The sequence below is a fragment of the Portunus trituberculatus genome, chromosome 43, assembly GCF_017591435.1.
Source record: "Portunus trituberculatus isolate SZX2019 chromosome 43, ASM1759143v1, whole genome shotgun sequence".
Taxonomy (NCBI): domain Eukaryota; kingdom Metazoa; phylum Arthropoda; class Malacostraca; order Decapoda; family Portunidae; genus Portunus; species Portunus trituberculatus.
The window spans coordinates 1650580-1667570 of NC_059297.1; the positions used below are offsets into that span (position 1 = coordinate 1650580).

The window sequence follows — 16991 nt, forward strand, 5'->3', positions numbered from 1 at the left end:
CTTTGTCCTAATCCTCCTCCCCTTCTTTCATCCTCTCGTGTTTTCTTTCTTTTTTTTTCTTCCTTGTTCGCAGATATGAAAAATGTTAGGAAGATACGCGGGGCACGGCAGGACACACACACACACACACACACACACACACACACACACACACACACACACACACACACACACACACACACACACACACACACACAAATATCTCCGGGTGGAGATATTTGGGTGTGTCTCCTTTCACGTGTAATCCCTGTTCACCTAGCAGTGAGTAGGTACTTGATGTAAATCGAGGAGGAGTAACCTTGTTGTCCCAGTGTGTGGTGTGTGCCTGGTCTCAGGCCTATCCGAAGATCGGAAATAATGAGCTCTGAGCTCGTTCCGTTCGTCAGAGACTGCAGCAAATCAAACACACACACACACGGTAGCTCAGTGGTTAGAGCGCTGGCTTCACAAGCCAGAGGACCAGGGTTCGATTCCCCGGCCGGGTGGAGATATTTGGGTGTGTCTCCTTTCACATGTAGCCCCTGTTCACCTAGCAGTGAGTAGGTACGGGATGTAAATCGAGGAGTTGTGACCTTGTTGTCTCGGTGTGTGGTGTGTGCCTGGTCTCAGGCCTATCCGAAGATCGGAAATAATGAGCTCTGAGCTCGTTCCGTAGGGTAACGTCTGGCTGTCTCGTCAGAGACTGCAGCAGATCAAACAGTGAAAACACACACACACACACACACACACACACACACACAACCCGGCCCGCTCGACTCAATCGAGAGGGCCGGGTTCGAGTAAGCGGCGAGGCAAATGAGCAAGCCTTTTAATGTGTGGCCCCTGTTCACCTAGCAGTAAAAAGGTACGGGATGTAACTCGAGAGGTTGTGGCCTCGCTTTCCCGGTGTGTGGAGTGTGCTGTGGTCTCAGTCCTACCCGAAGATCGGTTTATGAGCTCTGAGCTCGCTCCTTAATGGGGAAGACTGGCTGGCAGTAGGCGACCGAGGTGAATTACACACACACACACACACACACACACACACACACACACACACACACACACACACACACACACACACACACACACACTTGTCTTTTATTAGTGCTCGTGTTATTGGGGAAGGAAGAAATTGAGGAGGTGGAGGAAGAGGTGGAGGTGGAGGTGGAAGCGCTAATGATCAGACCACCTGCCTTAATGAACTCCACTCGTGCACTTCTCTCTTCTTCTCTTATGCACTCATCTTGTATTATTTTTGCTCTTTTTTTCCCCTTCCTTCCTTCCTTCCTTCCTTCCTTCTTTCTTTCTTTCTTTCTTTCTTTCCCACTACAAGTTATATATATATATATATATATATATATATATATATATATATATATATATATATATATTTTTTTTTTTTTTTTTTTTATTTATTCATTTTTTGCCTCTGTTCTTTTGATCTCACTTATGCATCATTTCTTCTTATTTCTCATTGTTTTCTGACTTTTTTTTTGTTTTGTTCTACACCACGTGAATTTGTGATTGTTTTACGTATATTTGTGTGTGTGTGTGTGTGTGTGTGTGTGTGTGTGTGTGTGTGTGTGTGTGTGTGTGTGTGTAGTTATAGTAATAGTAGTGGTGGTCGTCCTCAGTTCTGTCGCTCTTATTTTCTTTCTAGTCGTTATTTTTATTATTATCATAGCCGTTACCTTCCTTTTTTTTTTCTGTTGTCTTCTTTCCATCTACTGTAATCGTCGTGTTGAAAAAAATATCGTTCTTGTCACCACCACCACCACCACCATCACCACCACTACCAGTCTGCAGGGTCATCTTTAACCTGTGGTCGAGGAAAACGCCACGGGAACTCACGATACAATATTATCCCGAAGCTTCAACGTAGGAACCTCATTATTAAGTGGCGGTGGTGGTGGTGGTGGGGCAGACTGGTGGTAGTGGTGGTGATGGTGGTGGTAGGTGTGGTGATGGGGGTCTAATTGTGATGGGGGTGAGGGTAAGTGATGTTGGAATGGGTGTTTGGTGAGGCTAACTGGTGGTGATGGTGTGTGTGTGTGTGTGTGTGTGTGTGTGTGTGTGTGTGTGTGTGTGTGTGTGTGTGTTCGGTATCATCACGGAGAAGAAAAGGTAATGCAAATTGGGGAAAGGAAGACAGGTATGAAAAATAAGAGGATAGAAGGAGAAGGAGGAGGAGGAGGAGAGACAGAAAGATAAAGAAACGTAATCAGGAGAAGAAGACGAAAGAGAAGATGCATAAAGGAAAGAAGGATGAAAATAAAAAAGAAGGAAATATGAATAGAAAGAAGCAGAACCACAAGAAGAGGACGAAAGAGAAGTTGGATAAAAAAAAAGAAAAGGAGGAGGAAAAAAATATTCTATCATCTTATTACATAGATTAATGCTATTACCACCACCACCACCACCACCACCACCACTATTCCAATCCCGAATCCCCAACCCATCCATAACAGAGCAGGCGTCTTGATAGCAGCCTCTCTTATATCATGGTGCCCAGAATGAGAACATGGAGGGTAAGGAGGAGATTGGTGTAGCTGGCAGGAGGAGAAACAAGAGGAGGAGGAAAACCAGTCACTATTCAGACCCCTTTCTTTTGCTAGACTTCTTAGCTCTGTGACACTCTCATTACCCCTTCCTTCCTTCCTTCCTTACTTCCTTCCTTTCTTCCTTCCTTTCTTCCTTCCTTCCTTCCTTCCTTCCTTCCTTCCTTCCTTCCTTCCTTCCTTCCTTCCTTCCTTCCTCTACCTGTTGTTCTTAGGGCGGGCGTGTGCTGGTGGCAGGGTGGCGAACCATTTACATATACCTTTCAGAGAGAGAGAGAGAGAGAGAGAGAGAGAGAGAGAGAGAGAGAGAGAGAGAGAGAGAAATTGGTGTATCGTCTATAGCAAGGGTATAACTGTTTATCTATTTACTTCTACTAGTGCCCTAAGTGTGGAAGAACAGGATATATAAGGAAGAGAGAGAGAGAGAGAGAGAGAGAGAGAGAGAGAGGCAGCACACCACTGACGTAAATAATCGTTCTTGTGCTGGTTGGTTCTCTCTCTCTCTCTCTCTCTCTCTCTCTCTCTCTCTCTCTCTCTCTCTCTCTCTGCCGGTCGCTCGCATTACAGTCACCCTTGACCTCTCTACTCTCTCTCTCTCTCTCTCTCTCTCTCTCTCTCTCTCTCTCTCTCTCTCTCTCTCTCTCTCTCTCTCTCTCTCTCTCTCTCTCTCTCTCTCTCTCTCTCTCTCTCTCTCTCTCTCTCTCTGACCTGCCGCCCGCTGAGGTGAAGGTAGTACTTAGGAGGAGGGCGGAGGTAAGTAAGATGAGGGAGTCTGGGAAAGGGATTGTCACTTCGATATGGCATGTTGGTAAAGTAGAAAAAGAAGAGAGAACGGGAAAGAATATGTAAGAAAGAACAGCAGAGCAAGATACGACGATAGGCAAAGAAAAGGAGAAAAAGGATACAAAATGCTACGAGAGAAATAATGTGTAGGAAGAGACGATGACAACTGGGGGAATGAATAAAAAAGGTGTGAAAAAAAAAACAGGACATGGTGATAAAAGAGAATACGTAGGAGGAGAAAGAACAAGAGGAAATGCTGCGAGGAAACTAGTGTAGGACTTTGGATTAGTAACGTACGTGTGGGAGGAAAAGAAAAGGATGGAGAAAGAATAAAAGGTCTTTTTGAACACTAGAAAAAAAAAAACGATGAAATGACGATAGACGTTTATGTGAGAAACAAAAAAAAAAAAATGTGTAGGAGGAAAAAAGAAAGAAGTAAAATGGTACAGAACAACAGGATAGGACTCAGAATTAGGTGAAATAACGTGTAGAGAGCCCTGAATGAATGAAGAGCCGGCAGAGAAGGGTGAGAATGAGAGGAGCGAACGGAAGCAGTTAAAAATTAAGCTGAGCCACAATGATGAAAGGTAAGCATGGGGAGGAAAAATCACGCAGTAAATGAAAGCATAATTAAAAGACGAAAAAAAAAAGAGCATTGAAGCACAGGTAATGAGAGAGAGAGAGAGAGAGAGAGAGAGAGAGAGAGAGAGAGAGAGAGAGAGAGAGAGAGAGAGAGAGAGAGAGAGAGGCAGGGAGAGGAGAGGGGAAGGAGGGGGGGGGTGACAGGAGCAACGTTGCACCGCCATCTCCTGCCGTAAATGAGCCGCCCAGACCAGACGTGCATTCATACACCTGCACTGCATACCTGTACGTATTTCATATACATACGTGCACTATGTTTGATTAAAAGAGTGGGATTTGAATGCTTTTTTTTTTTTTTTGTGTGTGTGTGTGTGTGTATGTCGTAACTGTGTATGTCAGACCCCTTTATGCCACACATCACACGAGTCACACACACTCACATATACCACCACCACTACTACAACCATATACAGGCTGGCTGGCTGGCAGACGTTTATACCTGTGTCGTTAGCATAATGTCACGGTTCAAGTTTACGTGGTGACAATACACGATGAAAAATTACACAACGTAGAAGGGCGTGTAGAACTGCGTCAGTATTGAGTGAGCTGCTGCAGGGCGCGAGTGAGGAAGGGGCGGGGGCGGTGCTTGGATCCTGCAGACACCATCACTTCCCCTCCCTCTCGACACGCCCCTTACCGTTTGCATACTGGAGCTGCCTGTGGTCGGGGAGGCGGGAGACTGAGACTGGGAGTGGACACTTGTAATGCTAATGCGCTCTACTTGAAAGAGACACTATGGAGATGACGGTGGTGGTTGTGGTGGTGGTGGAGGTACGGCGTGGGCTGAGGACTCACGCTTTATTACTCGTCCGCAGCGCTTCAATGTTCGTATAATGAAGGAGTGGCTGACGCAGGCGATGATGTTGCTGGAGGGGGGAAGGAGGGGAGTATAAGCAGCAACATTTGTTTTTCAGTGCCACGACAAAGTGAAGATGAAATTAATGGTAGAGAATGTACGTATAGGGAAGGTGCTCTGGTTCGTATTCTCAAACGCTTCTGTGCTTCACCTCCACTATTTCAAAGGATTTATGTAAGTTTATACGAGTTTACTTTTTAGGGTGTATTTTACGGTTCTAGAAGCAGAGTGACAAATTTTATGCATTATCAACTGGGAAAACACTCTTGAAAACTTCGCTAGTCATCTCTGTGAGCTTGGAAAATAGTCGTGGTGAGAGAGCAAAGCGTTTCTGAATACGGATCTAACCCCTCTCTCTCTCTCTCTCTCTCTCTCTCTCTCTCTCTCTCTCTCTCTCTCTGTATTATTATTAATATTTTTATTTATTATTATTATTATTATTATTTTTATCATCATCATCATCATCATCATCATCATCATCATCATCATCATCATCATGTGTGTCATTTGGTGAATTCTGAATTGTAGCTATGATCAGGAGTGTTGGGAATCTTTATGAGCTAATTATGTGTGTTTCTTTCTCCACAGTTCCCAGAGCACAGCCTCAGCAAGCTCAACGAGAGACTTATCCTCTTCCGCCACGACTACGACTCTCCCAATATCCTACAGATCATCAACGCTGCCTCTGAGGTCACACAGGACACCCTTGTTGAAATCGTTATGTCAGGTAAGTGGTCTTTACCTTACCACACTGGACAAGAACGGGTGACTAGTATTTTGGTTGGAATCTTTTCAGAAGGTACAAAAAACAAATATTACTTAAGCCCTTCAGTATTGAGACGCATTTTTACCTTGAGTTTTGGGTATGATAAGATGATTTTATTTGCATTAGGAAGGGTCTATGGAAGTCAGAAGATTAATGGCTGCAGACTTTACTATTTTAATCCCTACATGAGTTTCTGAAGCTGTATAAAATCACCAAATAGTAACCAGAATGAATATGAAAATGCATCCTGGTACTGAAGAGGTTAGCCATGTATGGATAATTGTTCTGGGCTTGAAGATGTGTGCTCTAGAGAGATGGTTAAGGAACATTCATGATCTGTATGTCTTTGGTAACTTAAGAAGATAAACAGTGCATGTAGAGGAAGTTTAACAGGGTAGTTATGGGATTTATGATAATTGTGGCATTGGAAACTGGAAGAATGACATCAATTTCTGAAATAGTCACATTCTGCAATTGTGTAAGTTAGTGTGTATTTTTGATGTATGCATATGTGAGACTGTTTTTATTTATTTTATTAATTTTTTCTCTTTTGTGGTAGCTCACAACCCTTCCGATGAGGTCCAGATCCGGCCCCACATGCTCTATGTCCATTCTTACAAGACACCCACCTTCTGTGATTTCTGCGGGGAGATGCTGTGGGGGTTGGTGCGTCAGGGGCTCAAGTGTGAAGGTACTCCTCCTCGTGATTATTTGTGCCATGCTGTGTTTTGAGTTTTCATGTACATGATACTTCACTTGTTAGATATGTCACCATTAGGTACCTTGAAATTCTTGTTTCTTGAGCTTTGACTAGATCAGCTGACAAAATTAGAGTATATTCATTAGATTTGTGCTTAAATAGTCTGTCACTTCCTCATTAAATATAGAGAGCATCATTTAATGGAGTTGATATGATCTACACTATATTTCAGGATGTGGCCTCAACTTCCACAAGAGATGTGCATACAAAATTCCAAACAACTGTAGCTATGCACGTCGGCGGCGAACCTCTGTCAACATACCCCGGTCCCCATCAGACTCCCTAAACTCTCTTCACAATCAGACTTCCCTCGAAGGTGACGCCCCTGTGGTAAGGGACATGGCTTCCCTCACTGTCGTACGTATCAGTTCTGATTTGTGTTCATAATGTTAGCATGGCGGTGTGAGTAGCGTAGCCTGCACCTCTGCAGCAGTAGTGAGTAGAACTGGGCCCAGGAGACCATATACTGCTGTATCTGCCAACTTGTACCAGCTTCTCCTTACCTTTTATCTTTGATATCTTTGACATTTTGAGTGTAAAATCAGATTTAACTGTGTGTGTGTGAGTATATATATATATATATATATATATATATATATATATATATATATATATATATATATATATATATATATATATATATATAATGTGTGTGTGTGTGTGTGTGTGTGTGTGTGTGTGTGTGTGTGTGTGTGTGTGTGTGTGTGTGACTTGTTATATTGTGTTAATTTGATTGTTATTTGATTTCACAGTTTTATTGTCAACAAAGATGATTGGGCTTGAGCATGTGTTGCATTGTTTGTTATCTGTGATGTATGTAGTGCTTCTGTCATTGTTGCATTTGTATGTGCAGTATTTGGATGTTGTAGATTTTTGTTTTCCTTTGTTCTGCACCTTAACCCCCAGTTGTTATTTGAACTGCTCCTTACTACTGACGCACTGCTATAGATACTTGCTGTCATAAGAGCATATTCACTAATCTTCTAAGAGATACTGTGAAGCAGTGCATTAATTATCTTCACCAGTAAGGAAATGCTGTTATGCATCACTTTGTGTAGTAACATTATGAATGTGATCTGTATACATATTTCTGATACATTATATAATATATGTTCAGAGAAACATTTGTGATAACACCATAGACAGGCAGCACTAGACTAAGAACCTTTGTCTTCATGTTAACCATTTTCATGAATTTCTCTGAACAAGTGACCCAGTGTTTTTGATTGAGCATATACTGTAACTTACAAGGCTTCTTAAGTGTTGATTTAATATGCAGAGTGTGTTGTGATGTCTAGCAAGAATTACTGTACTGTGTGCATAAACACCACCATCACAGTTCCTCCCAGTGTACACCCAGTGATGTGACGCTACTAACATCTCCACCATGCCTTCGACAACTCCAAGCACATTCACATCTTGAAACTCTGGTTATCTCCAACTTGTTTTCTCTCTCCCTCTCTCTCTTGGCTCTGGCTTGGACCAACAGAAAGGTCTCCACATCTTGGTATGTAAGACGTGTGAGCAGAGTGCATGTTGAACTGGCTCACCCTCTTCACTGTGCCTGTGTTGCAAGGTGCTGCCCAACTAGTCATGTAGCCTCCAGAAACACACTGTAAGATATCTTCCCTGCTAAAATTATGTTTAAATTTTGGATCAGTTTTGCATGCTGAGTTCTTGTTTTCTCCATTCATGATCCTGTGGCATCGTAAAACAGTAATTAGCATCAACTTTGTATTAAGAATTCATTGATAGGGAGTTTGTGTGATGGTTTCTAGTTTTGACAGTGTTTTTACCTTCACACTGAAATTGGAAGATGTATTATTATTGGAGATTCTATTATACTATCCCCTGCTGAAATTACTAAAGCATTAGAATTTTATTTTATGTTGAAATACTAAAAGGTTTTCCTCTAGCATTCCATATATGGAATTTTCCTATACTTATTTAAAATATTCCTGCATATTTTTCAAAGGTTATGTTATCATTTTATCTCAACCTTAAAAGAAAAGCACATCGCATAACACAAAAGAAAGAAGTTTAATGCAAAATTTCTTAGCTCAGTTTACAGTATTGGTTGATGTACAGGTCTGTGTTTTATTTGCAGTAGCATTTTCTTGGCTTAAAGATTTAAGCATTATTTTAGAAGAATTAGATCAGCAGAGTTATAGACAGTGAGAATGTGTGCACCACACAGTACATGTATTCATCATCTTCTGTAAATAAGCACAAACATAGAAATGGGCCAGCCATTTCCCTCTTGTGTTCAGCAGTCAGAGATCGCTTACCAAGTGCTTTACTGTTCACCTGCAGCATGTGTTAAAGAGGTCTTTTAGTTGGATTAGTGGGCTTTTTGTTGAGGAAAATAATACTTATAAACTTTATTCATAAGCTGTTAGTTTTAGAACTTGAATCCTGAAGCTTATTAAGCTTAACCCTCAATTTCTGTCTAAATCATTTTGGTATTGGATTCACTTTTCCATTGTCATGGATTGCTTTTTTTGTCTTGCATCAAACATGAGTAGTGCGTTGGTGAGGTCATGGTGTGGTGTCATGAGGCCATAGCTATGCTGAGGCTCACCTTCTTAGGTCACCATTGGTTCACTTGGCAGTGTCAAGTGTGCGCAGATTCTATTGTACCGTAGTATTTTAGTAGTTTAGTATATGAAGCTGGAGTTTTCAAATTTATTTGTACAATTCTGTGATTTTCTGTGTTTTGAAATATTTTTATTTAAAATTCCTCTAGTAATCAAGAGTTTTTAGGTTTACTGTATTATGGTCCTGTTTAAATGCTTAAATGCTGTCAGAAACAAAGAATTTTGAAAAGGCAGTTTCATTTAATTATATGTAATAATGATAATAATGATATTAATGGTAATAATAATAATAATAATAATAATAATGATAATAATGATAGTAGTTATAATAATAATAATAATAATAATAATAAGGAATAGTGATAATAATGATAATAAGGAATAGTGATAATAGTAGAAATAAGGATAAGGATGGACTGGTTAATGATAGTGATGATATAATGGCAATAAATATAAAATTTTGGCAGTGTGTTTGTAGTTCAGGTGACGGACCTCTTATCTTGAAATTTGTGTCGGGATTTAACATGGAATGCTCAGTTTTTTTTTTTATATTAATTACAATATGAAGTTTATTAACAATATTTTAGCCCTCCTGCAAGCTGGTAATGTCAGCATTTATCACAGTAGTTTTTTTTTTTTTTTTTTGTAATCAATTTCTTGAAGTATTTATGTATGGTACAGAAATAACATTTTTTTTTTTTTTTTATGGAAAATGAATATGATTATTTTTCAACTGAAGGATCCCTCCTTCATTTGATTTTTTGCCATAAATAGTGACAATAGTTCTACAGGCTGATGTGGTGACATGCTTCTGTACCAGAAAGTATTCATTAAAAGAAACATGTGATATGAGGAGAGGCAGGATCAAAGCACTGATGTGGGAGACAGGTCAGTTTGGTTTTGCTGTTTAGAGTCTTTAAGGTGAAGAACTGTCTTCTGACTTTAGCATTACTGAATATTTATGACTCATTACATCTGTGGTTGAATGTCATTTATTACAATCCTCCAATCTGTCTTCATTTTCATGAGTTTTACATCATCACCTTCATTTTAATAAATGTAGTGCTTGTTCTCCACCACTACACACACACACACACACCGTGTATTGTAATGGTTACCACGCTCTACTCACAATCAAGAGGGCCGGGTTCGAGTCCCGGGAAGCGGCGAGGCAAATGGGCAAGCCTCTTAATGTGTGGCCCTTATTCACCTAGCAGTAAATAGGTATGGGATGTAACTCGAGGGGTTGTGGCCTCACTTTCCCGGTGTGTGTTGTTTGTGATGTGGTCTCAGTCGTACCCGAAGATCGGTCTATGAGCTCTGAGCTCGATCCGTAATGGGGAAGACTGGCTGGGTGACCAGCAGGCGACCGAGGTGAATTACACACACACACACACACACACACACACACACACACACACACACACACACACACACACACACACACACACACACACACACACACACACACACACACACACACACTTTAAGATCATCATGTTGGTACAATATACAATATACATACGCTGAAGATGAGATAGATATTGTGCTTCAAGGTCCCAGGATATTGATCTGAAATGGTTCTGCAAAGAGGATTGAACATTATTTTCAGAAAGTTCAGCATGATAAACATATTCTTTCTGTAAGGAGGATCCATCCTCTCCCTTCTCAAAGGTCGATAGGAAAAAATGTGAGGGATTATATGCTGTCTGAATCTAGATATGAATGTGCACCCATGCATGTAGATGCCTTGCCTTGGCTACCCCCTTTCAAGTGGGATGTCTGTCTGGCATTGGCAGTTAAACTGCAAAACGTGCTGTTTTATATGTTAGTTCTATTTAATCTGAAAGCTGCCTTTAGGATTTCTTAATTGAAGGGCTTACTGGATTTCTGAAATGATTCCGTTCAGTCAACTGAAGGTGGGTGTGGTTGATGTCATGTTAAATGTATTTGCCAAGCTCAGTTTGTATAGATGTGTATTTATTTATATCTTGTATACCAGTAATTATAGTGATATAAATGATAAAAGTAAGAATACTTTGCAAGTGCTCCAAGGACTGCAGGTCATAAAGAAGAACCTATATATAGTTTAAACTCATAAAAATGTCTTGTATCTTTCTTTGTCCTCACTTTGTCTTAATCATCATGTCCTTTAATTAATTATTATGAATAAAGTAAACACTATGCAGTATATCATTGATTTCTACAGCAAAGTGCAGAATGAGAAAGATGCATAGATGAGGTGATGACTGTTACTCCATTACCATTTCCTTTTGGTGTGCATCCCTTTCTAATTCATTCATTCTTCCATCTTCCTGTCAATAAAGGATAGACATAAGCGCATAGCTATTGATGGTGAGGTGGCAAGATGTAGGAGTAGTTCAGGAAAAGAATTCAATGTGATAAATATTAGTAGATAGTATTACTAGTCTCTCTATCACCTCTAAGCAAGGAAAACAATCAGCTCATACATAATGAAGCCAATGAGATGTGTTTCACCTCATAAGGTGCAATTCATGTAAAAAAAACTTACTTTGAATAGAATAGACAAGGCTTTTGTGTTAAATTCATGGGGAAAAGATTCATGATGGATCTTGAATATTGATTGACTTTTGACAGCACAGTAGCCAGCTCTTTGACCTTAGCTTACATGTGTCACTTAGAATAATAATAGAGCTCCACCTCTCCCATGAAGAAATCATCTTAGGTAGAATCAAACTAAGAAGCTTCAGGCTGCAAGCTGAGCTATTGTTCACAAAGCCACCTGGTCCCTCATTCCCCAAAATCATGCATATCTCAGCTTGTTAATCCACCTTTAACATACTGAAGCAGATGTAATTGGAAGATTGAGTTTCAGTTTTCATGCTGCCATGACTGCATAAAACTTGGATATTTGAAGCAAGAGTCTTAAAAGTTAAAAATGTCCATATGAATGGCACAAATCAGTATGAATTTCAGTATGGAGATGAATTTGCCAGTAGATCTACAACATACTTCATTTTAAATAGCACAATATGATGAGGGACAAGATTCATCTTTCACTGATGTTTGCTGCCTCTTTCCCTGCAGTTCACATTGAGTCATTTGGTGAAAATGTCATTGATGAGGCAAATACTTGAAAAATTAAGAAAGCACTATTTGGAAAAGTTATATAATGGAGCACTCTGTGATGGCCATTCAGAGAAAGGCCAAGTGGAGATTTTAACACAACCACTATATTCTGCAATTGCACTTGAAATCCTTCAGCAATTATTTGGAAAAGCATGAAGAATCACCTGACAGATTGTATGTACACATACAAAGCTCCCTCCATCTGCTGTAAGCATGACTGTTGTTAAGAAAACGTGCGGTGGCTTAAAAATTACTTTGAAAGCTGAAAAAGTTTTTAAGGCTGAGTGTAACATTTTGAATCACAAGATAAGAGGTCCAGTAACTGTACATGTGATGTTTGCATGTATTATGAATTGTATTTTTCAAATTATTTTTAAAATATTGCCTTTCCACCTTCACTGGTGTGTTATCTGCTCAGCACACAGTAATATTTACTGTAGTGTACAGTTATATTCTTAGTTCATTTGAAAATAGGGAAAAAAAAAAAAAAAAAAAAATATATATATATATATATATATATATATATATATATATATATATATATATATATATATATATATATATATATATATATATATATATATATATATATATATATATATATATATATATATATATATATATATATATATATATATATATATAATAAAAATATAAAAGCAAGATGGCAATATTTTTAAGGAATTGCAAAATAATTATAATGATTAATAAGAATGCCAAGTAGTAAGTTCATAAGTTCAGAATATGAAGTTTGTTATTTTTATTCATAAACACAATTGTATAATTTTTGTAATTTGAATAGTACATGTTACATTGAAGTGAACCTATGCTGGTGGAAGTGTAGGAATGACTTCATGACACATGGAAACATAGGCATTCCTGCAGCTTGTGCAGATCCGTTAGATCCTCTTGGCACTCTGTAGTGTGTGTATATTTTGATCCTGGATCCTTCTCTTGGTAGCTGATGGTAGAAGATGACAATGTCACGTGTATTTTGAAAAACACACACAAAAAAAAAAAGTTTTAAGAGTTCATTAGAATTATAGCATCATAAAAGTGGTGATTGTGATAACACATAACAATAACATGTAAGTTTTGCAGGGTTATATTGCTAATAATAATTGTAGTACAGTTATATATGTAGTTACTGTTATAGACTAAATCCTACAGAAATCCTAAAAATGTATGACAGCATCAGCTGTTGTATGGCTGGGTGTCACAGCTTGTAGTTGTGCTGATAGCAGTGCTGTAGTGTTGCTGTTGTGGGTCAAGCACACACTCACCAGATGTTGTTTGCATCACTGAGATAATAAAGTGTTGAAGGAAGCAAGAATTTGTGTACCAAGGTTGAGTACACTTCTCAGACTTCCTTTAGCCAATATTGATTGGATTGGAACATGTTACAGTGTTACAATGTGCATTTGCAGACCAACACAACTTCCAGCCCAAACATGAGATCTGGTCGCACTTCCTTCAGTGTGTCAGTGGGTAGACCTGTGTGGATGGAGAAAGAGCTTGCTGGAAGAATAAAGGTGAGACAAGCTCCCTGCTACTGAAATACCACACTGAATTTCCAGTAGACAAGTGCATCATTGTTGACTTGGAAAAATATCTTTCCTCTGATGCCTGAAGTACATTTTTTTTTAGAAAGTAATCAGTGATTTTCTAGGACATGCTTTGGGAGCTGTTATTCAGATTATGACATTTTCATTAAGAAAAGGTAGTGAACTACCTTGCCAGAATCAGATGTGTGATTGGGAAGGAGGGGGTTAAGGGTGGTCCAACAGTGTGATAGTGTGTCCATGATGTTTGTCTCATGTTTAGGGTATATGTATGCTGTTGATGTTTTTGTTTTTCTTTACTTCCACTTCATTCAACTGTCTAGCCTTTTCATTTAGTTTTCTCTTGTCCTTACTTCTCTGCTTTCTTTGGTAGATTAGAATTATTGTGGACATTTATTCTTCGAGTCATCATAAACAAGTAAGTAAGTTTTGCTTGGTTTACCTTATAATTATGCTGAAGGCTTACAGCTGGAAACTAAACTAAAATATATAACAGCCTATGTGTGAGAGAGCTTGACATATTTATTTAGCATATTCATTGTAATGTTGTTTATCTGCCTATCTATTTATATCAAACACTGTTATTGAGAACTCATTGAGAGGATGGCCATGGCAGAAGAATCTCCAATTATTCCTGTTCCTGCATTTGTTCCTGGCATGTTCTGATTCTGCCATTTTCCTCTCACACCTTCCTCTCATGTACCTTAGCAACCTATTTATTCTCCCTCATTGGAGTGTTTTCTTTTTTGCACTTAATGCATCTTTCACTGTCCGATGCACCCACCCTCTTAGTCACCTCACTCTCTTCCATTCTTTAAGTTGTTTTAAGTGCTGCACTTGATGCTTTCATATTTCATTCCCTTGCCTTTAGTTGACAAACAAAATCAATTTCACACATTTTCATTACTTTCATCATTCATTGTAAGTGACTGAAGTACAGTGGCTTAGAAACTATTGTGGAACTGGATGATATGGATATAGTATCTTAAGGCTGCTTTCACACCAACAATTTCCACGGGTCTGGTACATACCACACAGTTTAGCATTACATTGACTCTTATGGGCGTATTCACATGAGGAGGCCATTGGGAAAACTGAACAAAACCATAGATAATGTGTGGAGGGAGACATGACAAAGATGGATGTCAGATGAAAGGTCAGCTCAGACCACAGAATAAGGCACTGGCTCTTAACCTGTACAGTGTATATATATATATATATATATATATATATATATATATATATATATATATATATATATATATATATATATATATATATAATTTGTTTATGTACATTTTGATTTTTGAGTGACTTTACAGCTTTCAATTTTGTTTGTATATATAACAAAGAGTAATTTGACAAGTCAGGAGTTATTATATACTAAATACTTTTAAAGAAACTGAAACTTATTTGGGGATCATTTATTTTTTTTTTTTCCTGTTTGCATCAACATATCAGAGCGATAAAATGATATTGAAATTGATGGTATTGGAGAAGGATTAATTTTTTGTTATAAATGTTGTGGCACACACTCATTGTTGTGCAAAGTGTTCTACACAGGGTAGGTAGCTGTGTGGCCCAACACATAAGATGAGCAGATAAGCACAACACTGTACGGGTTAAGCCGGCCATTTCGTAAGTGAAAACAAGGATGTTGTATGAAATGATGAAGATGATATTGATAGGAGATGATAGTGACTGTAAACCAGTGCCTGTATAGTAAAATTGTATGACAAGCAGGTTGTACAAGAATAGAATATATGTTCTAGAAGTGAGAGGATGAAATAAGAAGAAAAGACATCTAGTGAAGAAAGGCAAGAGTAATATTAGACTGTGCATAGATAAGAGGAGAATACAGCAAGGGATCTCTCTCCGACTTAAAAGATAAAAGTGGAAGCCATTGACTGATTCATACTTTTAGGCACTGATGGCTGTGGCAGGAGGTTTCCACAGGTTGATGCAAACCAGAGTACTCAGATTATAGCAAGAATTATCTGCTCATACAATTCATACTTTTCTACATATGCAAGGCAACATCCTGAAAGAAACAAGTAATATACATAAAAAATTGAAATGAAAATAGAAGTTGCATGGATTTTTGGTTAGGGGAAATGAGTGAAGAGAATCATATTACTCAAAATGATGAATTCTAGATATAAAGAATTTAAAAGAAACAAAGCTTCTGATTCTAATAATTTGGAATGAATTGAAGGCAGAAGTTGTATAAATGAAAGAACATCCAAAAGCTTAAAACAAAAGTAGATGTAGGTAGTCAAGGACGCAGGACAACATGAAATTAGTTATTACATTCTTCATGTGCTGTAACCTGTAACTGAACTTGTGGTAGGTAAGTAACACACACACACACACACCACGTAGTGTAGTGGTTAGCACGCTCGACTCACAATCGAGAAGGCTGGGTTCGAGTCCCGGTAAGCGGTGAGGCAAATGGGCAAGCTTCTTAATGTGTGGCCCCTGTTCACCTAGCAGTAAATAGGTTCGGGATGTAACTCGAGGGGTTGTGGCCTCACTTTCCCGGTGTGTGGAGTGTGTTGTGGTCTAAGTCCCGAAGATCGGTCTATGAGCTCTGAACTCGCTCCGTAATGGGGAAGACTGGCTGGATGACCAGCAGGCGACCAAGGTGAATTACACACACACACACACACACACACACACACACACACACACACACACACACACACACACACACACACACACACACACACACACACACACACACACACACACACACACACACACACACACACACACACACACTAAACAAATGCAGTTTTGAAAATATCTAATAATTATTTGTAACATAGTTAACTAGTAGACTTGAGTAGCATGAAGTACAACCTCTTAACTCCTTACATGTAATTAGATGAAGTGTCATAAACATAAAATAATAATGATAATAATAACACACACACACACACACACACACACACACACACACACACACACACACACACACACACACACACACACACACACACACACACACACACACACACACACACACTGCCAATCTCATATAAAGCATTTCATAATATCATCTTGTGTGACGTTCATTTAAGAGTCTCTCCTTTTCATCACAAGCAAGTTTTACTCATTTTCCTTTTTTTTTTTTTTTTTTTTTTTGTCTCTATTTTTTTTCAGGAGTCTACTTTCCCATTTAAGTGCAGGTAGTCCTCCATATTCTAATGCCTGTTTTTATTTACTTTTTGAAGTGTTCCACCATTTTTTAGACTATAGAATTCGAAGAACACGTGCCTTGGTCAGCACACTACAGTATATTGAATTTTCTGCATGAAGACGTCTCTTTCTTCTCCTGTGGATTGACACATGATGGAATTGTAACTAATGTATTG

The 16991-nt window shown here is 38.8% G+C and overlaps 1 protein-coding gene across 5 annotated transcripts in view; it reads left to right on the forward strand.

Moving 5' to 3' along the window:
- The window catches only part of LOC123518383 (serine/threonine-protein kinase D3-like), a 184735-nt gene that overhangs the window by 153231 nt on the left and 14513 nt on the right, over positions 1–16991 (forward strand). For 2 of the 5 annotated variants that reach the window (XM_045279187.1, XM_045279188.1), the window contains 4 exons: positions 5407–5545; positions 6144–6275; positions 6517–6701; positions 13480–13584. In XM_045279187.1, the coding sequence (XP_045135122.1) occupies positions 5407–5545; positions 6144–6275; positions 6517–6701; positions 13480–13584 (561 nt within the window). The remainder of the gene's footprint in view (positions 1–5406; positions 5546–6143; positions 6276–6516; positions 6702–13479; positions 13585–16991) is intronic. The other 3 variants (XM_045279189.1, XM_045279190.1, XM_045279192.1) reach the window with 3 other exon arrangements.